The 16007-nt window shown below is 43.6% G+C and overlaps 1 protein-coding gene across 2 annotated transcripts; it reads right to left on the bottom strand.

The window, feature by feature from the left end:
- Positions 1 to 6210: 6210 nt before the first annotated feature.
- On the bottom strand, positions 6211 to 15595 carry tnfaip3 (tumor necrosis factor, alpha-induced protein 3). Of its 2 annotated transcripts, none has more exons than XM_074675672.1 (9): positions 15276 to 15595; positions 13341 to 13754; positions 9492 to 9682; positions 9207 to 9348; positions 8668 to 8838; positions 8371 to 8551; positions 7231 to 8228; positions 6860 to 7065; positions 6211 to 6704 (listed from the first exon to the last, which is right to left on the bottom strand). In XM_074675672.1, exons 2-9 carry the CDS (start codon positions 13645 to 13647, stop codon positions 6429 to 6431), a joined length of 2472 nt encoding a protein of 823 aa, XP_074531773.1. In that variant the 5' UTR covers positions 13648 to 13754; positions 15276 to 15595; the 3' UTR covers positions 6211 to 6428. The 2 variants fall into 2 exon arrangements, with proteins under 2 accessions (XP_074531773.1, XP_074531774.1); XM_074675673.1 differs by lacking the exon at positions 15276 to 15595 and adding an exon at positions 14976 to 15132.
- Positions 15596 to 16007: the final 412 nt, after the last annotated feature.

Here is a 16007-nt window from a genome sequence, read left to right as displayed (position 1 = left end):
TCTGTATCCTAAGTTTAATATTCTCACCACCATTCTTGTCTGAGGTGGAACAAAACTTGGCTGTGCGACTTCTGGGCATCCCAGTCTTTGCTATCTGCTTACATGGATTAGCTTTAAAAAACTGCCACTAGGTTGAAAACAGGTCAGACATGTTACCTCAGCAACTATGAGAACCACACATTAATAGTTTACCGTACGCTGTAGCCTACTCCCTGTTGTGACAAGTCAGTTTTCTACTGTTCCAGAGAACTATTACAATCTGAAAGTAATGCATCAAAAGAGAAAAAAAATCTACCTTGTCTAAACTTGATTAGAGTAGGGGGAGTGTTTGCATAAAGATTTACTTCAACTTGATGCTTTAGTGTTTCCTTGTGCTGTTTTGAATAGAAAAGATATACATTACTAATCCTAAAGAGGAAGTTGCTGCTGCAGCTGAAATTAGATAAGGTAACGAACAACCAAGGATGCAAATAACCAGCTGTTAATCAAATAGATGTGTCTGAGACCACAAACAAAGATATTTAAGACTCATGTGGCTGTACAGATCACCTGATGCTCTCAGGGCTTAGTATCACTATGCTTTGCTCTGAAGACTTTCATTTCTCTTATCGTCCTTCTTTGTCAGTTTAGTGAGTCATACTTCAGCAGCACTTCCACATGTATACACAGAACTTCACATGAAGATCTGATTCTGGTTCAAGGCCAAGGCCTCAATGATTACTTGTGGGATTACTCAGAAAAACTTTTTAGTTCACAAGAAGGTTGTGTTGTGAAATTGTGGGCATTTCATTGAATCCGATTCAGACATAATTGGGTAGCCTATAAGGTATATTTCACAAAATACAGTGAATTTGAACAATTTTGGGCACTTCAGCTTAGCTTTTAATTAGTAACTAAGAGACAGTTTTTAAAAAGTTTTTTTTTTATTTTTATTTTTTAAGTAAAGTGTGTCTTGAAAAAGAAACAAAAGTTGTCGCTTATTGCATCAATTTGCTATGCAGGCAACAGTAGGTGGTCATTATGTCATAATAAACCCTGACAGGGTGACACAACCCCATAAAAATAGTTGATTTCTTTTATTCATAATGGAGACAAGCAAAATAGAGTGATGTCGAGCAAGAAATAAAATGGAATTCGATTATAATCAGCTGAGTTTGAGGTTATTCTTCTTAAAAAGGCTGAGCACACCATGAACAAGTTGTGGTTACACTGGACAGGCAGGGGAAGTTTTCAAATGAAATTCAGAGTACTGTTCAGAGGAAGAGTGTATGACTGATCTATGTCAGCTGCTGCTCATAAAGGGGTCAGACAAAGGTAACCATGGAGATAGCCTCCTCCTATTTGTCAACAACAGATAACTTCCTGGTGAATGAGCCACGATGTACTTTTGATTTTTGCAACATTGAAGTTTCTCAACAGAGTAGGCTGTTAGTCAGACTTTGGTGGGTTCATTCATAAATAGACTCTGTGGTGTGATCCAGATTCATCATTTCCTCTTAAAAACAATTCCCTTTCAAGTAAATTTTGGTAATTTTATAAAATTTGTGTCAGTATATATGTATTAAGCACACACATTGAGCATCACAGTGCACACACAAAGGCCCCAACATTTTAACTGGTTCAGCGTGATCACTCTTAACTTCAGCTTCATAATAACATGATAATGTATGTAATGTATTTCTCACATGACTTAAATAAATACCAGCTCCCATTCATCTCTTTCCTGTGTGCAAAAATAAGGGAATGGTCTGAGGTTATACCTGCACCAACTACTGAAGAATAAAGAAGAACAAAGATTCTCACCTGAAGTTTAAAACTTGAGACTCCAGGCTACATGAGTAAGCTCCAATTCAGTTTGTGTTAGTTTTGGTGACATCTGCAGACAAAGCAGTTTGTCTTGTTCTATGTGATCATCATGTCCTGTACATGCATACAATTGGTATTTCATAATGAAGTGTTTCACCCTGTTGTCTTTTTTCCCCCTTAAAGTTATATTTTTGGGTTTATTAGATCAGACAGTTGAAGAGAGACATGGGGAATGGTTGAGGTTAGGAGTGGAACCAGTTGTCACTGTGACAATGACAATAGTCTCTTCTCATAAGACATCCATAAATCACCAGGTGTCCCATTCGACTGTTTTATTCATTGATTTTTTTTTTTTTTTTTACAAAATTTGTGTAATTTCCAGCATGCTCACCTCACACCTACCGCATGTTAATAAATGTTGAAAATTAGGGATGAGTACCTTTCATACTTGAAACGATAAGGTATTGATGCCCGGTACCTGGCAATCAGTACTGGTACTTCACAGTACCAATTTCTGGTTCCTCTGTGTGTTAATGTGGTAAAAAAAAAATAATAATAATGATAATAATAATTTAACATATTTATTCTTCAGTATATGACCTTGTAATGCTGTGTTCATTTCCAGCATGGATAATCGTCTACTCCTCCACCCCCTCACAGTCACAAGGATGCATTTAGGTGCCCAAACATGGTACCTTTTGATTTTACAGAAATCAGTACTCGGTACTTTCAACAGAATTTGGTTGGTACCTGTAAAAGTACCTGTGAAGAAAAGGTCCATCCTTCTGCTGATACTTATTTTAAGGCCATAAAAAGGCTTAATCAGTCATTTCAGTTTGTCATAGAGACACCAGATAACATATATCAATTCTCTTCCCTAAAACTCATAGTACCTATTTTGTTGCACACACTTATGTATGAATGGCACAGAACTGAGTAACTGAATATATCTTTTTCAACTACATATTTTAGATAATGAAAATCACAAGATTTCTTTTTTTTTTTTAATCTTTTGAGTAACGTTTTAACTTCACATAATCATGGTATAAGCTTCACACAGGAAGGTTTATTGCACTACATCAGTGCAGCACTTGCTCATCAAGTGGAACAGTACCTGTCTGCAAAGGTGCACTATACGGGACTGTTTGCATGCAAGGGTATTTCCAGGAAACCACAAGAGTCTACCAATGTGAATGTGGTAGAAGCTGTAGGTTGATGAAAAAGCCCACGCACTACACTGCAGTTCCTCTCTTGTTAAATGTCACCTCTGCCCTGCTGTATATAATCATTACCAATTCCCCCTCTGTCACTGGCACATCTCCCCCATTCCAAACTCCCCCCTCCCACAGCATCATGCTCTCCTCCTGTCTTTGTAAGAAAGAGTGGGGGTTCCCACTTCCTTTTATAGACATGACACCCTTACTTAAGCCCATAAAGGTCTGAAAATTACAGTCCTAAAATAAGATTTGTTTTGTTGTAAATGCCAAAAAAGAGGGGAAAAAACAGAGGTGGAAGAAAAGAAGGGAGAATACATACTAACCCAGTTGAGCATGGGAAAATGGTGCACTCTAAACCAAACCTCAGTGATTAGTTTATCTGATGACTTTTGCAGCACCCACTGTGCTTCCTACACTACAGATGGATTCAGTACCAACAGTGAGCAACGTTTTTTCAGCAGAAACAGCATTAGGCAACACAAGGCAGAGTGGTGAGAGATGCTGTAATAAGAGTGCAACGTTGAAATCTCAACACACACACATAAGACTACTGTAGGTGCAAATATGAACACACAAACAACAAGTAGAGAGACAAGAACCACAGTAGACAGATTTCAGATTTCTTAATAAAAATAATTCATTTCAGGACGACATATAAATAATTATTGAATCACACAATACAGATATCTTGATATGAATAAATACTTAACAAATAAAACCAGGCTTTTTCATACAATACCCTATTGTCGAGAGATCACACAAAGAAACTTCCACACAGTTTGCATGTTTTGTTACACCTTCAGCTCTTAGACTGATGCTCTTCCTACTGCTGGAATGTCCCTAAGCGAGTCGGAGTACCATTCCTAAATGCCTCAGCAGCTTAGACAAGTCATGTGCAACTTATGTGATCTCCTCCCAGTCAGACTCGGTCAACGCCCCAAACCTTGTTAAGGGGTCATGATGAGCTGACCACAAATTGGCCTTTACTTGATTAAGGTTTGTCAAGAGGTGATTAAAGCACACAGAGATCTACGTACAGGCCGTCAACACCTGGGCCGGCCCGACAGCTTTAGATACAGTTGAATGAAAAGGCAGACCAAGAGCCTGTTTGTCTATGCTTCTCTAACTAGAGCCACAGATGGACATCTGCGTACAGCAGTAGAGTTCTTCAGCAGAAGTGGAAGGGGAATTACTGGTTCTGTAGAAACACATTTCAGCAAGTCTGAGAATGTGTTGGGCTTGAGGTTATCTCAAATAGATAAATATATCTTTGTACCTGGATAAAATAGGTACTTGTGAAGAGATGGTGCCAATGTGAGGATTTTCAACATGAGCGCTTGAGTCTGTGGAGACAGAATTGGAGATGTCTACCTGTGGTGCTCTTGTTAGTTCAGAGTGGTCCAGGCTGGCCATTTTTAAGGAGGTAACAACAACTGTCTGGCGGTCAATGGCACATGTTTTTTTTTTTGTTGTTTTTTTTGTTTTGGCAAAAACAAAACCAAATATATCAAAATACATTAAAAAAATCCCAAAACAAATAGAAAAAAATCAGGAATGTCAGTTTTGCGTATTCCAGATGCACGCATGCGTGCATTTTGTGTGTGTGTGTATGTGTGTCTTGCAGATGAGGCATCAGGTTGGAAGGTCCTACAATATGGACCAAGATCCATATTCACAAAAGCATTTTATAGGTGGGGGCTGATCCAGGATCCCTGATCAGCCCCCTCTGGTCCATAAAATTTTAATCACTACTTAAAGGCAAAACTTACCGAGGATCAGCCCCAATAGTGTGCTGTTGAAGCAGCAGCACGAAACACATTCAGATAAACAAGATTAGCCAAAGCAAGCAATGGGATTGCTCTATGAAGTTTTGAAGTTGTTGCCTTGGCACATCCAGTTGGGTGGAGCAGAGAGGAATGCACTTCTCTACAGGTTTGTTTCCCTACACATCACCACAGGGCAGGGTGGGGCCAGTACAATCTCATAGAGCTGTGCATATGTGTGCATGTGTGTGTGCATATGTTTGCATGTGGTGTTAAAGTGGATACTCATCCAGACTCCTCACTTCATTATGGTCTTAATCGTCTTTAGAGCTGGGGATACCCTTCTGACAGAACTGGAGCTACTACATTTATGTGCGTATGTATAGGTTTGTATATCTATGCATTTCTAGGTGCTTAAGTGGTCAGTAAACAGGAAAACAACGTCCAAGGCAACAGATCTGTTTTTGAGGGATGGGGGGATTAAAGGAGGGACAGAGAGAGAATAGAAAGAGAATGAGTCCTGTCTCCACTGTGCTCTCTACCTTCTGTCCACTGACACCACCAGCATGTTGGCTACAATGGAGAGGCTTGTGTTTCTGTACATGTAGCACCAAAACTAGCAGGGGCCTGCCCTGTCTGTCTTGCAATCTTTAGACACATGGTCTTACTTTCCAAATCTAGCAATTTACCATGTTATCTTATATAAAAGATATGTAAAAAATATGAAGGTAAATTTGGTTAAAAATATTAACAATGCTATCCACTGGCTAATGGAAGAAATTCATTCTTTATCGTTATACAATGTTGATTGTAAGAGCCTTTTTTGGCAAGGATTTATTCATTTTCGTAGGAGGACAACTAAGATCAAAAAATGGTTTTAAGCACTTCACTTTCTTAGCTTTGGCCCAGTTAAGCTCACTCCTGCTTTGTATTTCCACAGATTTGTCGGTGGGCTTTTCTAACACCTGTATCCCTCACTCCTCAGAGCACTGCTAGACAGACAGGCAGACAGGTACACAGCTGGGTTAGGACAGACAGACAGACGAGGGGTAAAAATCCTTGGCTGTGGTCTAAAAAGCAAGGTCAGATGCTTCTTGTTATGTCAACATACAATCATTTTGTCCGGCACGATTCAATACGTACCTCTAAATACATATTGTACACAAGAGTTAAGTCAGTTGCTCTGACATGAAGCCAAACCTCTCACCGTTTAAGTGCACTGGGCACAGCAGATGATAATAATTGCACAAAGAGGTATTCTGGAGGCCATGTCTACTGTGAGAAAACACACACACACACACACACACACATGCACGCACACATGCACACATGCACGCACACACACACACACACACACACACACACACACACACACACACACACACACACACACACACACACACACACACACACACACACCAACCTCCCACCCACCCCACGTACACACGCTCTCTCTTCACATTCTACATGGGGGGTTTGATTTTCAGGCCATAAGGTTACTAGTTACTCACTAGCTAGTTAGTTAGTTGGTTAGTTAGTTTCAGAGGTGCATTGACTGGCATGGGGCGCCCACAGCAGGGCAGCAGCTCTAGCGTGCTAGCAATGTGTCATCATTGTTGTTCATGCGTGGACGCGCATCTGGTCAGCCGCGATAAATCTGTTTGAAGTGGTCACACTCGTTGCAGTAGCCCTGTTTTTCTTGGTTAGCGTAGTGGTCACAGCCCTGCGTCCGGCACCGCTGCTTGGACTTTTCCTTGGGCGCCTGCGCCCGCCTGCCCGCCTCTCTACCCTGGCCTCGTGTGTGGCACTCCGGGCAGAGGTCTGTGCAACCTGGGGACACATTACTGCAGCCACTCCGCCGGCACTGAGTCTGAGTCTGGGATTGCTGTGAAGATCTGGGTTTGACTGCTCTGTCACGCTTTTTGTGCGCAGTAGAAGAAGGGGTTGGGAAAAGAAGACAAAAAAAACAGTCAAGGCGGGCTGTTTGCAATGGTCAAGCAGGATGAAATCAAAGTTTGGCATGTATGTCTCATACAAGGCATGGAGGAGACTTTAGGGGTGTCTGATACCTACCACGACCAGAGGAGGGGAGTGTGGTGTGCGATGTGCCACCTGGTTGAGTCGCGCACTTTGCTCCTTGACATAGCACTTATCACAGTAGCCCTCGAGCATTGCCTTGCCAACCGCACCACAGCCAGGCCCACGACACCGTGTTGCGTTCTGAAAGCCTGCCTCCAAACCGTGCCGGGTCTGGACTGGAGGAGGTGGAGGTGTCAAATCTGGAACATAAGTAACATCCAATGTTGCTCTGAATCATTAACAGCAGAAACACAACGCTAGCTGCTTTCATCCTAAGCAAATACAATGACTTATGCTTTAAAGTTGAATGATAGGACGTTTTCAAAGGTCTGTTATTTTGTATTAGGTTCATTTTCAGGACTTACGGTGGTTCGTCTGATAGTCTACGTAGCAAATAGTGCAGAAACCCAATTTTTCTGGCGTCCCAAAGAACTGACAGCCAGATCGTTTACACGGCCGCGCCAGAGGGGTTTGCCAGGCTGAAGCATGACCCGGGGTTATGGTGAGACCCGGCCGCTCAGTATCCCTTGCCTGGGTCCAAGCTGAAGACGAAGCCTCAGTTCTGGGGTTGTTCTGCTGTGGCTCTACCCTCTCTGGAGCCTGCTGTCTCTGCATGCAGGGGGGACACAGGCCATTGAATACCCTGAACGCCTCTTGTCTGCACATACTGCAGCGCTCTGTCTCTGACTCCCGGCCCCCCCACTGAGTCCAGCCGGAGCCCTGGCCCGGGTGGGGAACTGTGGGCCCCCCATTGGGTCCTGGGAGTCCCGTGGCAGCCGTTCCAGCTCCAGGAGGTCCATGGTTCTGCCTGGAGTTGAAGCAGCGTTCACAGAGTCCATCATGCTCCACGCTGAGGGTGAAGAGGCACCCAGGTGTCTTGCACTTCATGGCGTGAGTTTCACTGTACAGGCTGAGGCTGGGGGCTGTGGGTGGGGCTGAGCGAGGGCTGGATAACGCCATCCCTCTCCCAGTCGAGGAGGATGGGGGGCTGCTGCTTCGTGCTCCTCGGGAGCTCACCTCAGTCTCTGATCCCCCTATTACTCCAACCCCAGCTTGTACTCCTCCTCCCTTGGTCTGCACTACACCCTCTATCCTTGTCCCTCCCGTGTTGGTCATCTGCCGCTTCTCAAAGCACTCGTGGCAATGAGGCTGCGTGTCCACAGAGACATAAAAGGTGCATCGTGGAGTGGCACAGCGGATCTCAATGAGGGAGAGCTGAGAGACGGAGAACGGTGGTGGGCGCTGCGGCTGGGCAGCCCACGCCTGCTCCTTGTCCTCCTGCCACCGCTGGTATTCATGGTTGACGAGCTGCAGGTAGTCCTCCATCAGGTTCATGTCCTCTGGGAGGTTTCCCTCATCCAGACTGAGGACAGACACATCAGTATAAGTATATACATACATGTATTTTACTATTCCACTTGAAGGTGATTCATTTTCAAAAAGATCAATGAACATTTTGCATCTTCAATCATTTACTCAAACAAGAAAACAGGACTCATAGGTACCGTGCAGCGTTGATGATCCTTGTAGCATCGTAGCCCAAGCCTATGACAGGGATCTCTATCAGTTGCAGGTAGTCTTTGAGGAGCCTCTCTTTCTGCTGCTGTTCTTTCTCCATCAGGAAATGAACCTTAAGCTCCTCAAAGCCCCCTCGTCCTGGGTTTATTAGAGGTACTGCTCTGATCTCTGAAAGAAATTAGACCAAGATGTTAAACAGAAATAAAAGCAGGACTTCATGCCAGTCCTTTACTACTAAATCTGTTATGTCAGCTGCATAACATCCATCTCTTAGAGACTCTCACCTGGACCACTGTCTTTGATAGTGATGAGGGGTGCAAAGTGCTGGGAGTCATAGCCAAGCACGATTGGGTATTTGTAGCACTCCGTGGGCGGCCAGTGTAGAGGCAGATAGATCCCACCCACATTCAGAGGAGAGATAGAGGAGCCAGATTTCATACTTCTTACCACCTGGTCTGTGAAAAGAACAGAGATATTAGAAATACTGCTGATTCAAAACTGTTTCTCAAAAACAAATTGGATGGTTTTAGTAGGTTTTGTAAGAAATAGCATGTTTACTTTTTCCTGTTAGATAGCATTATGATTTGGGTATTTCTATAAACAACCATAAATTTATCTCAGAATGCTTATACAGGAAATGTTCAGTAAATCACGCAGGGTCACAAAAACTTTTAAATGTCACCCGTCTGATTATATTTTGCTGTTAAAATAAGTCGCTGGAAGTCACATCACTGGAAACTCTAGGTTCCTGTGTACACAGTCCATAAAAGATGCTCATTTAGTGAAATAAGTAAACTCATCTGAGATGATAAAAAGCAGGTACCGGCAATGACGATGATGGGTCTGCGCAGGATGTTAGACAGGACAAAGATGTGAATGTCCTCTAGAGAGTCAAACTGGAGGCCATTGCTACTGGAGACAGGAGAAGCCATCTTCACAATCTTTTCCCATTCTTCCTCCCAGTTCTAGAAACAGACAAAAGAACAAGTAAAATAAGCATGTGATTAATTCGGAAGATTTGTACATAAAGCAAGCTTGTGCTGTCAAATAACCGTGATCCAGGGTAATGGAAACAACATCTGACTTGTATCTAGCCTGATCTTCATACCATGGTTGTGTATCTCAGCCCCGTCTGGGTGAACTCCTGGGACTGGAGCAGCTCAGCCTGGAAACGAGCTCTAAAGACACCAGTGTCGGTCTCTTTCAAAACACCATGGAGAGCTTTTCGAAGCACCAGGTCGGTGTCCTGGACGCCGAGCATGTATTGAGAGGCTGCATGGAGTAAACAGTTCCCATCTCCTGTAGACATACGCAGAAAAGCAAAGCACATTAAGATATCATCACTGCAGACCGGGAACCATGAAAAAGGAACACAAACGTCCTGCATGTTGTTGAGGAGCGTGCCATGTGGATACAGCATGCTCAACAGACGGCTTCAGTGTGTGCGATCAACAAAAGCCTGGGGAATTCCAGGCCGCCAGGTCAGTTGTTGCATTATCTGGTGTCTAGACTATTCTATGAAGCTCACATGTGAAAGCGCGCACACTTTAGGAAAACTTCTGCTTCAACCCAGCTGGCCTGAGAAAAAATGCATCCTGAACAAACATGAAATACATGTTTTATAATCACATCTTCATTTTATCTGATCACACAGAAGAAAACTGCTCACTCTATAGAGGTACAAAGTTTTTTAAAGGATATTTGAGTGAGTTTACAACATGACGGGCCACTTAAACCCTGGAATTTTATTTAGTCTCCTATAGCAGAGCTGGGTCTTTTTCTCATTGTGAAACAGTAGAGCCCATGTTTATCTGTGTTAAGCAACGAATAACCCTGTTACCGCACTCAACATAGGAATTTCCCTTCACTTATTTCTGCCTTTTGTGCGTTTGTGTGTTCCCCTGCTATGATCCTAACTCATCAATGCTTCTCAACTGGTCCTGGACTTTCCACAGGGGCGGGGCTTGGATGGGGTGGAATGTTATTTCTCTAACTACTGCTATCACCACCCGATGAAGGCTGTGATTAATGAACGCTGAGATAACACGTGCTCTCAAAGGTATACAAATGTACTGCCTGTCTGCCTTTCTGATCTGTGCTTCTTTGTTAGGCAATGTGTACCTGGCAATAGTTCACACGCACCTGAAGTACACACAGTGCTGTTAGCATGGCAACAGCTAAGTTATTAAAACCATGGTTAAGCAAATGTTAGCCTGCAATATAGAAACTGTGGAATGAGCAGAGCCTGGGGATTAGTTTCTTTTCATAGGTTAATTCTATAAATAATAGTGAAGACAACATTATATACAGTTGTTTTTATTCAACATCTCACTGTACTTTGAGAAAAAAAACATTTACTTCTCTTTCAGACTATCTAGCTCTTGTTGCATTTCGGCACTCTTGCATCATTCTCAACAAAAAAACATCAAATGCACAGCTCTCTAGAGAGAAAAAGCATCCTCAGAAGAGTTATGTATGCAGAAAGACAAAAATGGGCCCCAGCACCCAAATTCGCCTGTATCATCAGATCCTGTTGTGCTCATAAACACACTCACTTTTGACCCTGAATTGAGCTGCCTGATGACTAAAGATGAAAGACAGTCTGCTGGTCCCATCTGTCTAAATATAGACATTTCCACTGTGGCAAGCTGGGCTACTTCCTGAAAACACACCGGTGAACAACCACACTTAATCCTTATCTGGTCTCCATCCAGGTGACACAACACAAGTTTGAAATGTCGTCCTTTCTAATCACTCCTCATCAGCCAGCCCACTCTTTTTATGCAAGCTGTCAAATATGAGCAGTCCAACAAAACCAGCTCAGAGCGAGGCTATTTTTGCTTTAGCTTTGATTAGAGCTGGAGTTATTACACGTATTTGAATGTTGGTGCCACGTTCTGGGGAGAAACCTGAAATGTAGACTTAAAGCATGAACAATGTGGCAGTGTGTGTGTGTGTGTGTGTGTGTGTGTGAGTGTGTGCTCTTTTCTGTTACAGTATGTAGAGCCAGTGTGTTGCAGCTGAACAAATCATGCCTGTTGGGGACACATGACAGACATGGGATGTAGTTTGGGAAAAACCCTGGGATGCATGTTAGACATTCAAGACAGAAGAAGCACTCAATTTCAATAACGGCGCTCTTTACTGGATGGAAACTTTGCATGTAACAGGGAGATTTTTTTTTGTCGTGGATTGAGCGCTTTGTGCTGGAAAGAGGGACATGAGTATTTGGGGAAAGACAGAAACGAAGTGAGAGATTTTCATGTTGTGAAAGTTCACACAGATGATGATGATTGAGGAAAGGAGATGAAACTTGTGGCCCAGGCTGATTTGTTCAGCGTTAGGATTCTGACCTGCTCTGACCGGACGTCCACGGACAGATCTCTGCTATCTCACACTCTGTATGTGTGTATGTGTGTGTCTGCTAAGCTCCAGTGACTCAGCAGCAGTCAGTCAGTCAGTTCTGTATGTGTGTGTGTGTGTGTGTGTGTGTGTGTGTGTGTGTGTGTGTGTGTGTGTGTGTGTGTGTGTGTGTGTGTGTGTGTGTGTAAGTTGTCTGTCCTCTGCTCAAAGTCACGTCTGGGTCCTTCAGAGTTAGACGCTGTGACTCTGAAATCTGTCTCATCTTTATGACATCAACTTCACAAGCCAGGAAATTCCATCCAGGTTGGTTCCTGGCAGCTGAAGTCGGATGTTGTTCGTCATTTGGGGTCTTTCTAAAGAGGAACCAAGGGTTACATTACTGTAACTCTTTTAGCTATTACTAAAACCAGACTCAGCTGGGGCCCTCACAAAGAGTTTCACAATGTAAAAAAATCACACAAGAGGCCAAAACCCCACAGTTCCTCCTCTCTGACAGTAACTGGTCAGTGTTAAGCTCTGATGGGATCTATAGAAGAACTTTGTTCTGATAAATTCTTATCACTTCCTGCACAAACTGAAAAAAATACTTCCCCTAGAGATGTACATGTTTATGCCAAACTTGTAAAGCAGCCTGATTTCCACTTCCTTTCTTCTGTTGTGAATGCAACGGCTGATGTTTCCCTTCAAAGACTCTTTTTCCTCCCTCTCATCTAAAAATAGGCCTTATGTACACACCAGATGTGTTCAAGTTATTACAATTTAAATTCAAAAGGGCCTGCTGTGAAACACGAGACACACACAAATAACTTAACTAAATGTCAAAAAGACGACAATAAAAACCTACACCAGTCATTCAAGCTGGTGTGAAACTAAAATGAGATGTCTTAAGAATCACTGACATTCACACTACTTACACACACACACACCTACACAGAAAAAGTGGGGATGTACCCCTTAAGTTGTAAATGAAAAACCTGTGGAAAGACTCGGGTTTGAAACATCATTAACAGTAAATAACAGAGCGACATGTGATGTGAGAATTTCCCAGCACAGACCTATGATCAGAAGTAATGGTGTCTAAATGTTTGCCTGCCCCGGGATGTTCCCGTGTTACAAAATCCACGTAACAGAAAACATGACTTGGCAAACGCTGGGTCAGATCAGCACAGTAAAACCAAGGGGGGCTGCTAAATGAGTGTTTGTGAAAGTATCCCTCCATTGTTGTCATTTACAGTAACCCTGCTTGTGAGTAATGACATCTCAGGTTTTACATATAAAGTAGGCCTGACTCAGAAAAAGCACTTCCTCCCCCAGCGCAGAAAATGAAACAAAAGCACATCCTGCTGCTCAAGGAGTGGGGACTTCAGCAGCTTTTTAAATCAAGTAATAAAAGTTTGACTTAGTTTTGTCCTGTTTGTTCTGACAAAAACTTCCAGTTAAATCAGTGTTTATTTCTAAAGCTTTAAGATGATTCAAACCACGTGTTTATTCCCCAAACTTACGATAAAACACCCAAAAACCTCACCAAGCGCTCCATCAATCATAAATCGTTGTTCCATATTAATTCTGCAACAGAATTAATTCTTTTTCTTACCATTGGTCCGTAACGGCACCATCTTTTTCACCTCCCGACACCAGTTTAGCTTCTTCTCCTGCTCTAGCGAGGCCTGCATGGCTCTGTCCAGAATGGCAGCCTGCACCACCTCCCTGAAGGCTTGCGGGAAGTGGTTCATGGCGATCATCTCCAGAGTGTACCGGTGCATCCCCCTCAGGTGATGCATCAGGCCGCTACTGGCAGTCGGTTTCACTACATCGTTGGGCACTCGCTGTCGGATCTTCACCGCCTTCAGCAGGTTGGAAACAAACAGGAATTTGGGGAGGAAGTTCTGACCCTGCGACATGGCCAGTGTGTGTTGGCTTGGTGGATGGACGGAGGGAGGAATAGGAACAAGGAGGAGGAGAGGATGAGGAGGAGGAGGCACCAGCCGCCTGCCGAACAGTGTGGTAACTGAAAGGAGAGAAGAGGAGTGCATGTTATTACAGAGCAAAGTACTTCTGAAATAATAGTTCAGACTGGTGGGAAATTTTCAGTGGAGAATCCCCTTTCTCATTAATTGAGACTCAAGACACAACTTAATTTACAGTTTGTCTGGGAAAACATCCGACACACACGCGGGCACACACACACACACACACACACACAGGATCACTGCATTGTGAAGGCTGTTTAATACTTTTTTACTGGAGATTCTGGTGGGCAGAAAAACACAAAAGGACCCTTTGTAGTTTTGTTTTTGATTCTCTTCTTGGTTTTTAATTCCCTCTAAAACAGGGCATCCCAGTGCCCCTTCAAGCTCAAAGTCTCCCTTTTAAAAAACGGGTGCTTTCCAAACTGTAACTTAAGGCTGCTTCCCAGACTTCCAGGAAGGTCACACATGATCTAGGCCCTGCCAGTCTTAGTCTGAAACAGTGGAAATTTTTAGACACCTGTTCAAGCACTGATAACTAAGCTCTGCTGAGGTCTGCGGAGGTTTAACACTCCTCTAAAATAAGGAAAGCAGGTAAACAAGTCAGCAGTGGTGCCACAGTTTTACCAGCAGAGTTCCTTGATTTGGGCTGGGGGATACAGCAAAATGTGTCTGAGCACTTATGTTAGCCTTCACACTTTCTGTTTTTTGTTATTATTATTGGTACTTACACAAGTTATAGCTTCACACTTAACAGGTAGTGCAGAAGAGTTAAGTTAAACCCACTGGTAAGGACTTCAAGAAGTATTCTGTATAAATTAAGACAGTGTCAGCACATTCACAGTGTACAGGAAGTAGAAAAGTAATGGTCAGCAAGTGAGGCCTATAGTTTTGCTGACTTTTTAACTTCAGACAACATCCTCTTAAAAGCTGCCACTCAGTGTTGTAGCTAAGAGCCACTTCACCTGAGTATTTGGGTAAAAGTGGACCCCTGTATCTTTACTACCCAAACAGCAGCAGCAGGTGCAACAACAGGCTAGGCCATGCTAAAGGGCTCCGTGAGAGGGACTGTAGACAGGAGACACCTGGATGTCAGTGAGCGTGTTGTCATTAATCCCTGTTTGGTGTGTGAAAGACTTAAAGGCAGGCAGACAGGGGGCTCAGAGGTGGACGCTGCGGTTTAGGCTGGCTGGCTACACAAAAACACAATAACAGGAGACTTTGCTGACGTTAAGGGCTTACGTAATTCCAATGACAACTACCTTTGAAACAATGTAGCCTTCAATAGCGTGTCACGGCGCGGGTATCGACTCGGTGTGGCCCCGCAAATGCTTCATTTATCCGTTAAAATGCTCTGCTAAGCGCTCGAGGGTGACGTCTTTGTAAACAATGGCTGTCAAAGCCACTGTCGTGAGCAGGCTTCAAGCTTCCTCCATGTCCCCCTAGAAACACGACCATACATTACTCAAGGCCCAAACGTGTTGTGCCCACCAAGTCTGAAGCCTGTTTTAGAGGAGGCATGCTGTCCACATGTGTACAGGGAGGGAGGACGGGTGTCTTACCTGTGTAATATGTCGGGGTAATAACAAAGCCCTCCCGGATGCTCAGGCTAGTCCTCTCTCAGCCACTTCACTCAGCCTCACCGCTGCGGTGCTCGGCGCCATTCAACCTCCTCTTTCCTCCACTATCAGAGCTAATTTTGAGCTTTCGCAGCTTGCGAAGCCTGTCAAAAGAGTACACAGGTCCTCAAGCAACAGTATATAAAACAGGAAAAGCCAGAGTCAAGGGGATTTCCACTCGGGGACTTTCCGTCCACCCATCTCTCTCTCTCTCTCTCTCACACACACTAGCTTTCTCTCTCTCTCTCAGCCCGTGTCGCTTCAGCTCCCAGCCTCCAGGGGGCGCTCTCTCCATCTGTCTGACTCAATCCTGAAAAGCACATCCCACCTACTGTGCACAAAGGAGCGTCACTGAGGGAGACAGACAGGTCGCGTCATCCCCTATTTCATGAGACAGTCTCAGGAATAAGTCATCATCTAGCAATGAGTCCAGCCTCAGCAAATGAGTAAGGAGAAAGAAAAGAAAAACCAAACTCCTGAAAGATAAGTAGACGACTGAAGACTTGTTTGTCTTGCTCAAGGGCACATCAGAAGCACATATATTGTTTCTACAATGCCAAATGCATGGGTGCAAGATTCATTTGATTTTTCTCTTTCCTCTGTGCTCCTTGTCAATGTGTTGGAGCTTTGTTATTAACTTTTTTCTTTTAATTTAATCACACTAGCCAGATAAAA

Source organism: Halichoeres trimaculatus, unplaced genomic scaffold (assembly GCF_033239565.1).
Source record: "Halichoeres trimaculatus isolate MK-OKI-2021-1 unplaced genomic scaffold, fHalTri1.1 fHalTri1_scaffold_8, whole genome shotgun sequence".
Lineage (NCBI taxonomy): Eukaryota > Metazoa > Chordata > Actinopteri > Labriformes > Labridae > Halichoeres > Halichoeres trimaculatus.
The sequence above is the reverse complement of the archived record's forward strand: the minus strand, read 5'-3'. Positions and strand labels throughout refer to the sequence as shown.

Bases quoted from the DNA above. Each gene is read 5' to 3' on its own strand.
- tnfaip3 (XM_074675672.1), bottom strand. From the start codon at position 13,647: ATGTCGCAGGGTCAGAACTTCCTCCCCAAATTCCTGTTTGTTTCCAAC. The intron at 9,349-9,491 runs GTATGAAGATCA...GTCTGTTTCTAG, and splicing joins GGCTGAGATACACAACCATG to AACTGGGAGGAAGAATGGGA. The intron at 7,066-7,230 runs GTAAGTCCTGAA...CTTATGTTCCAG, and splicing joins AGACTATCAGACGAACCACC to ATTTGACACCTCCACCTCCT.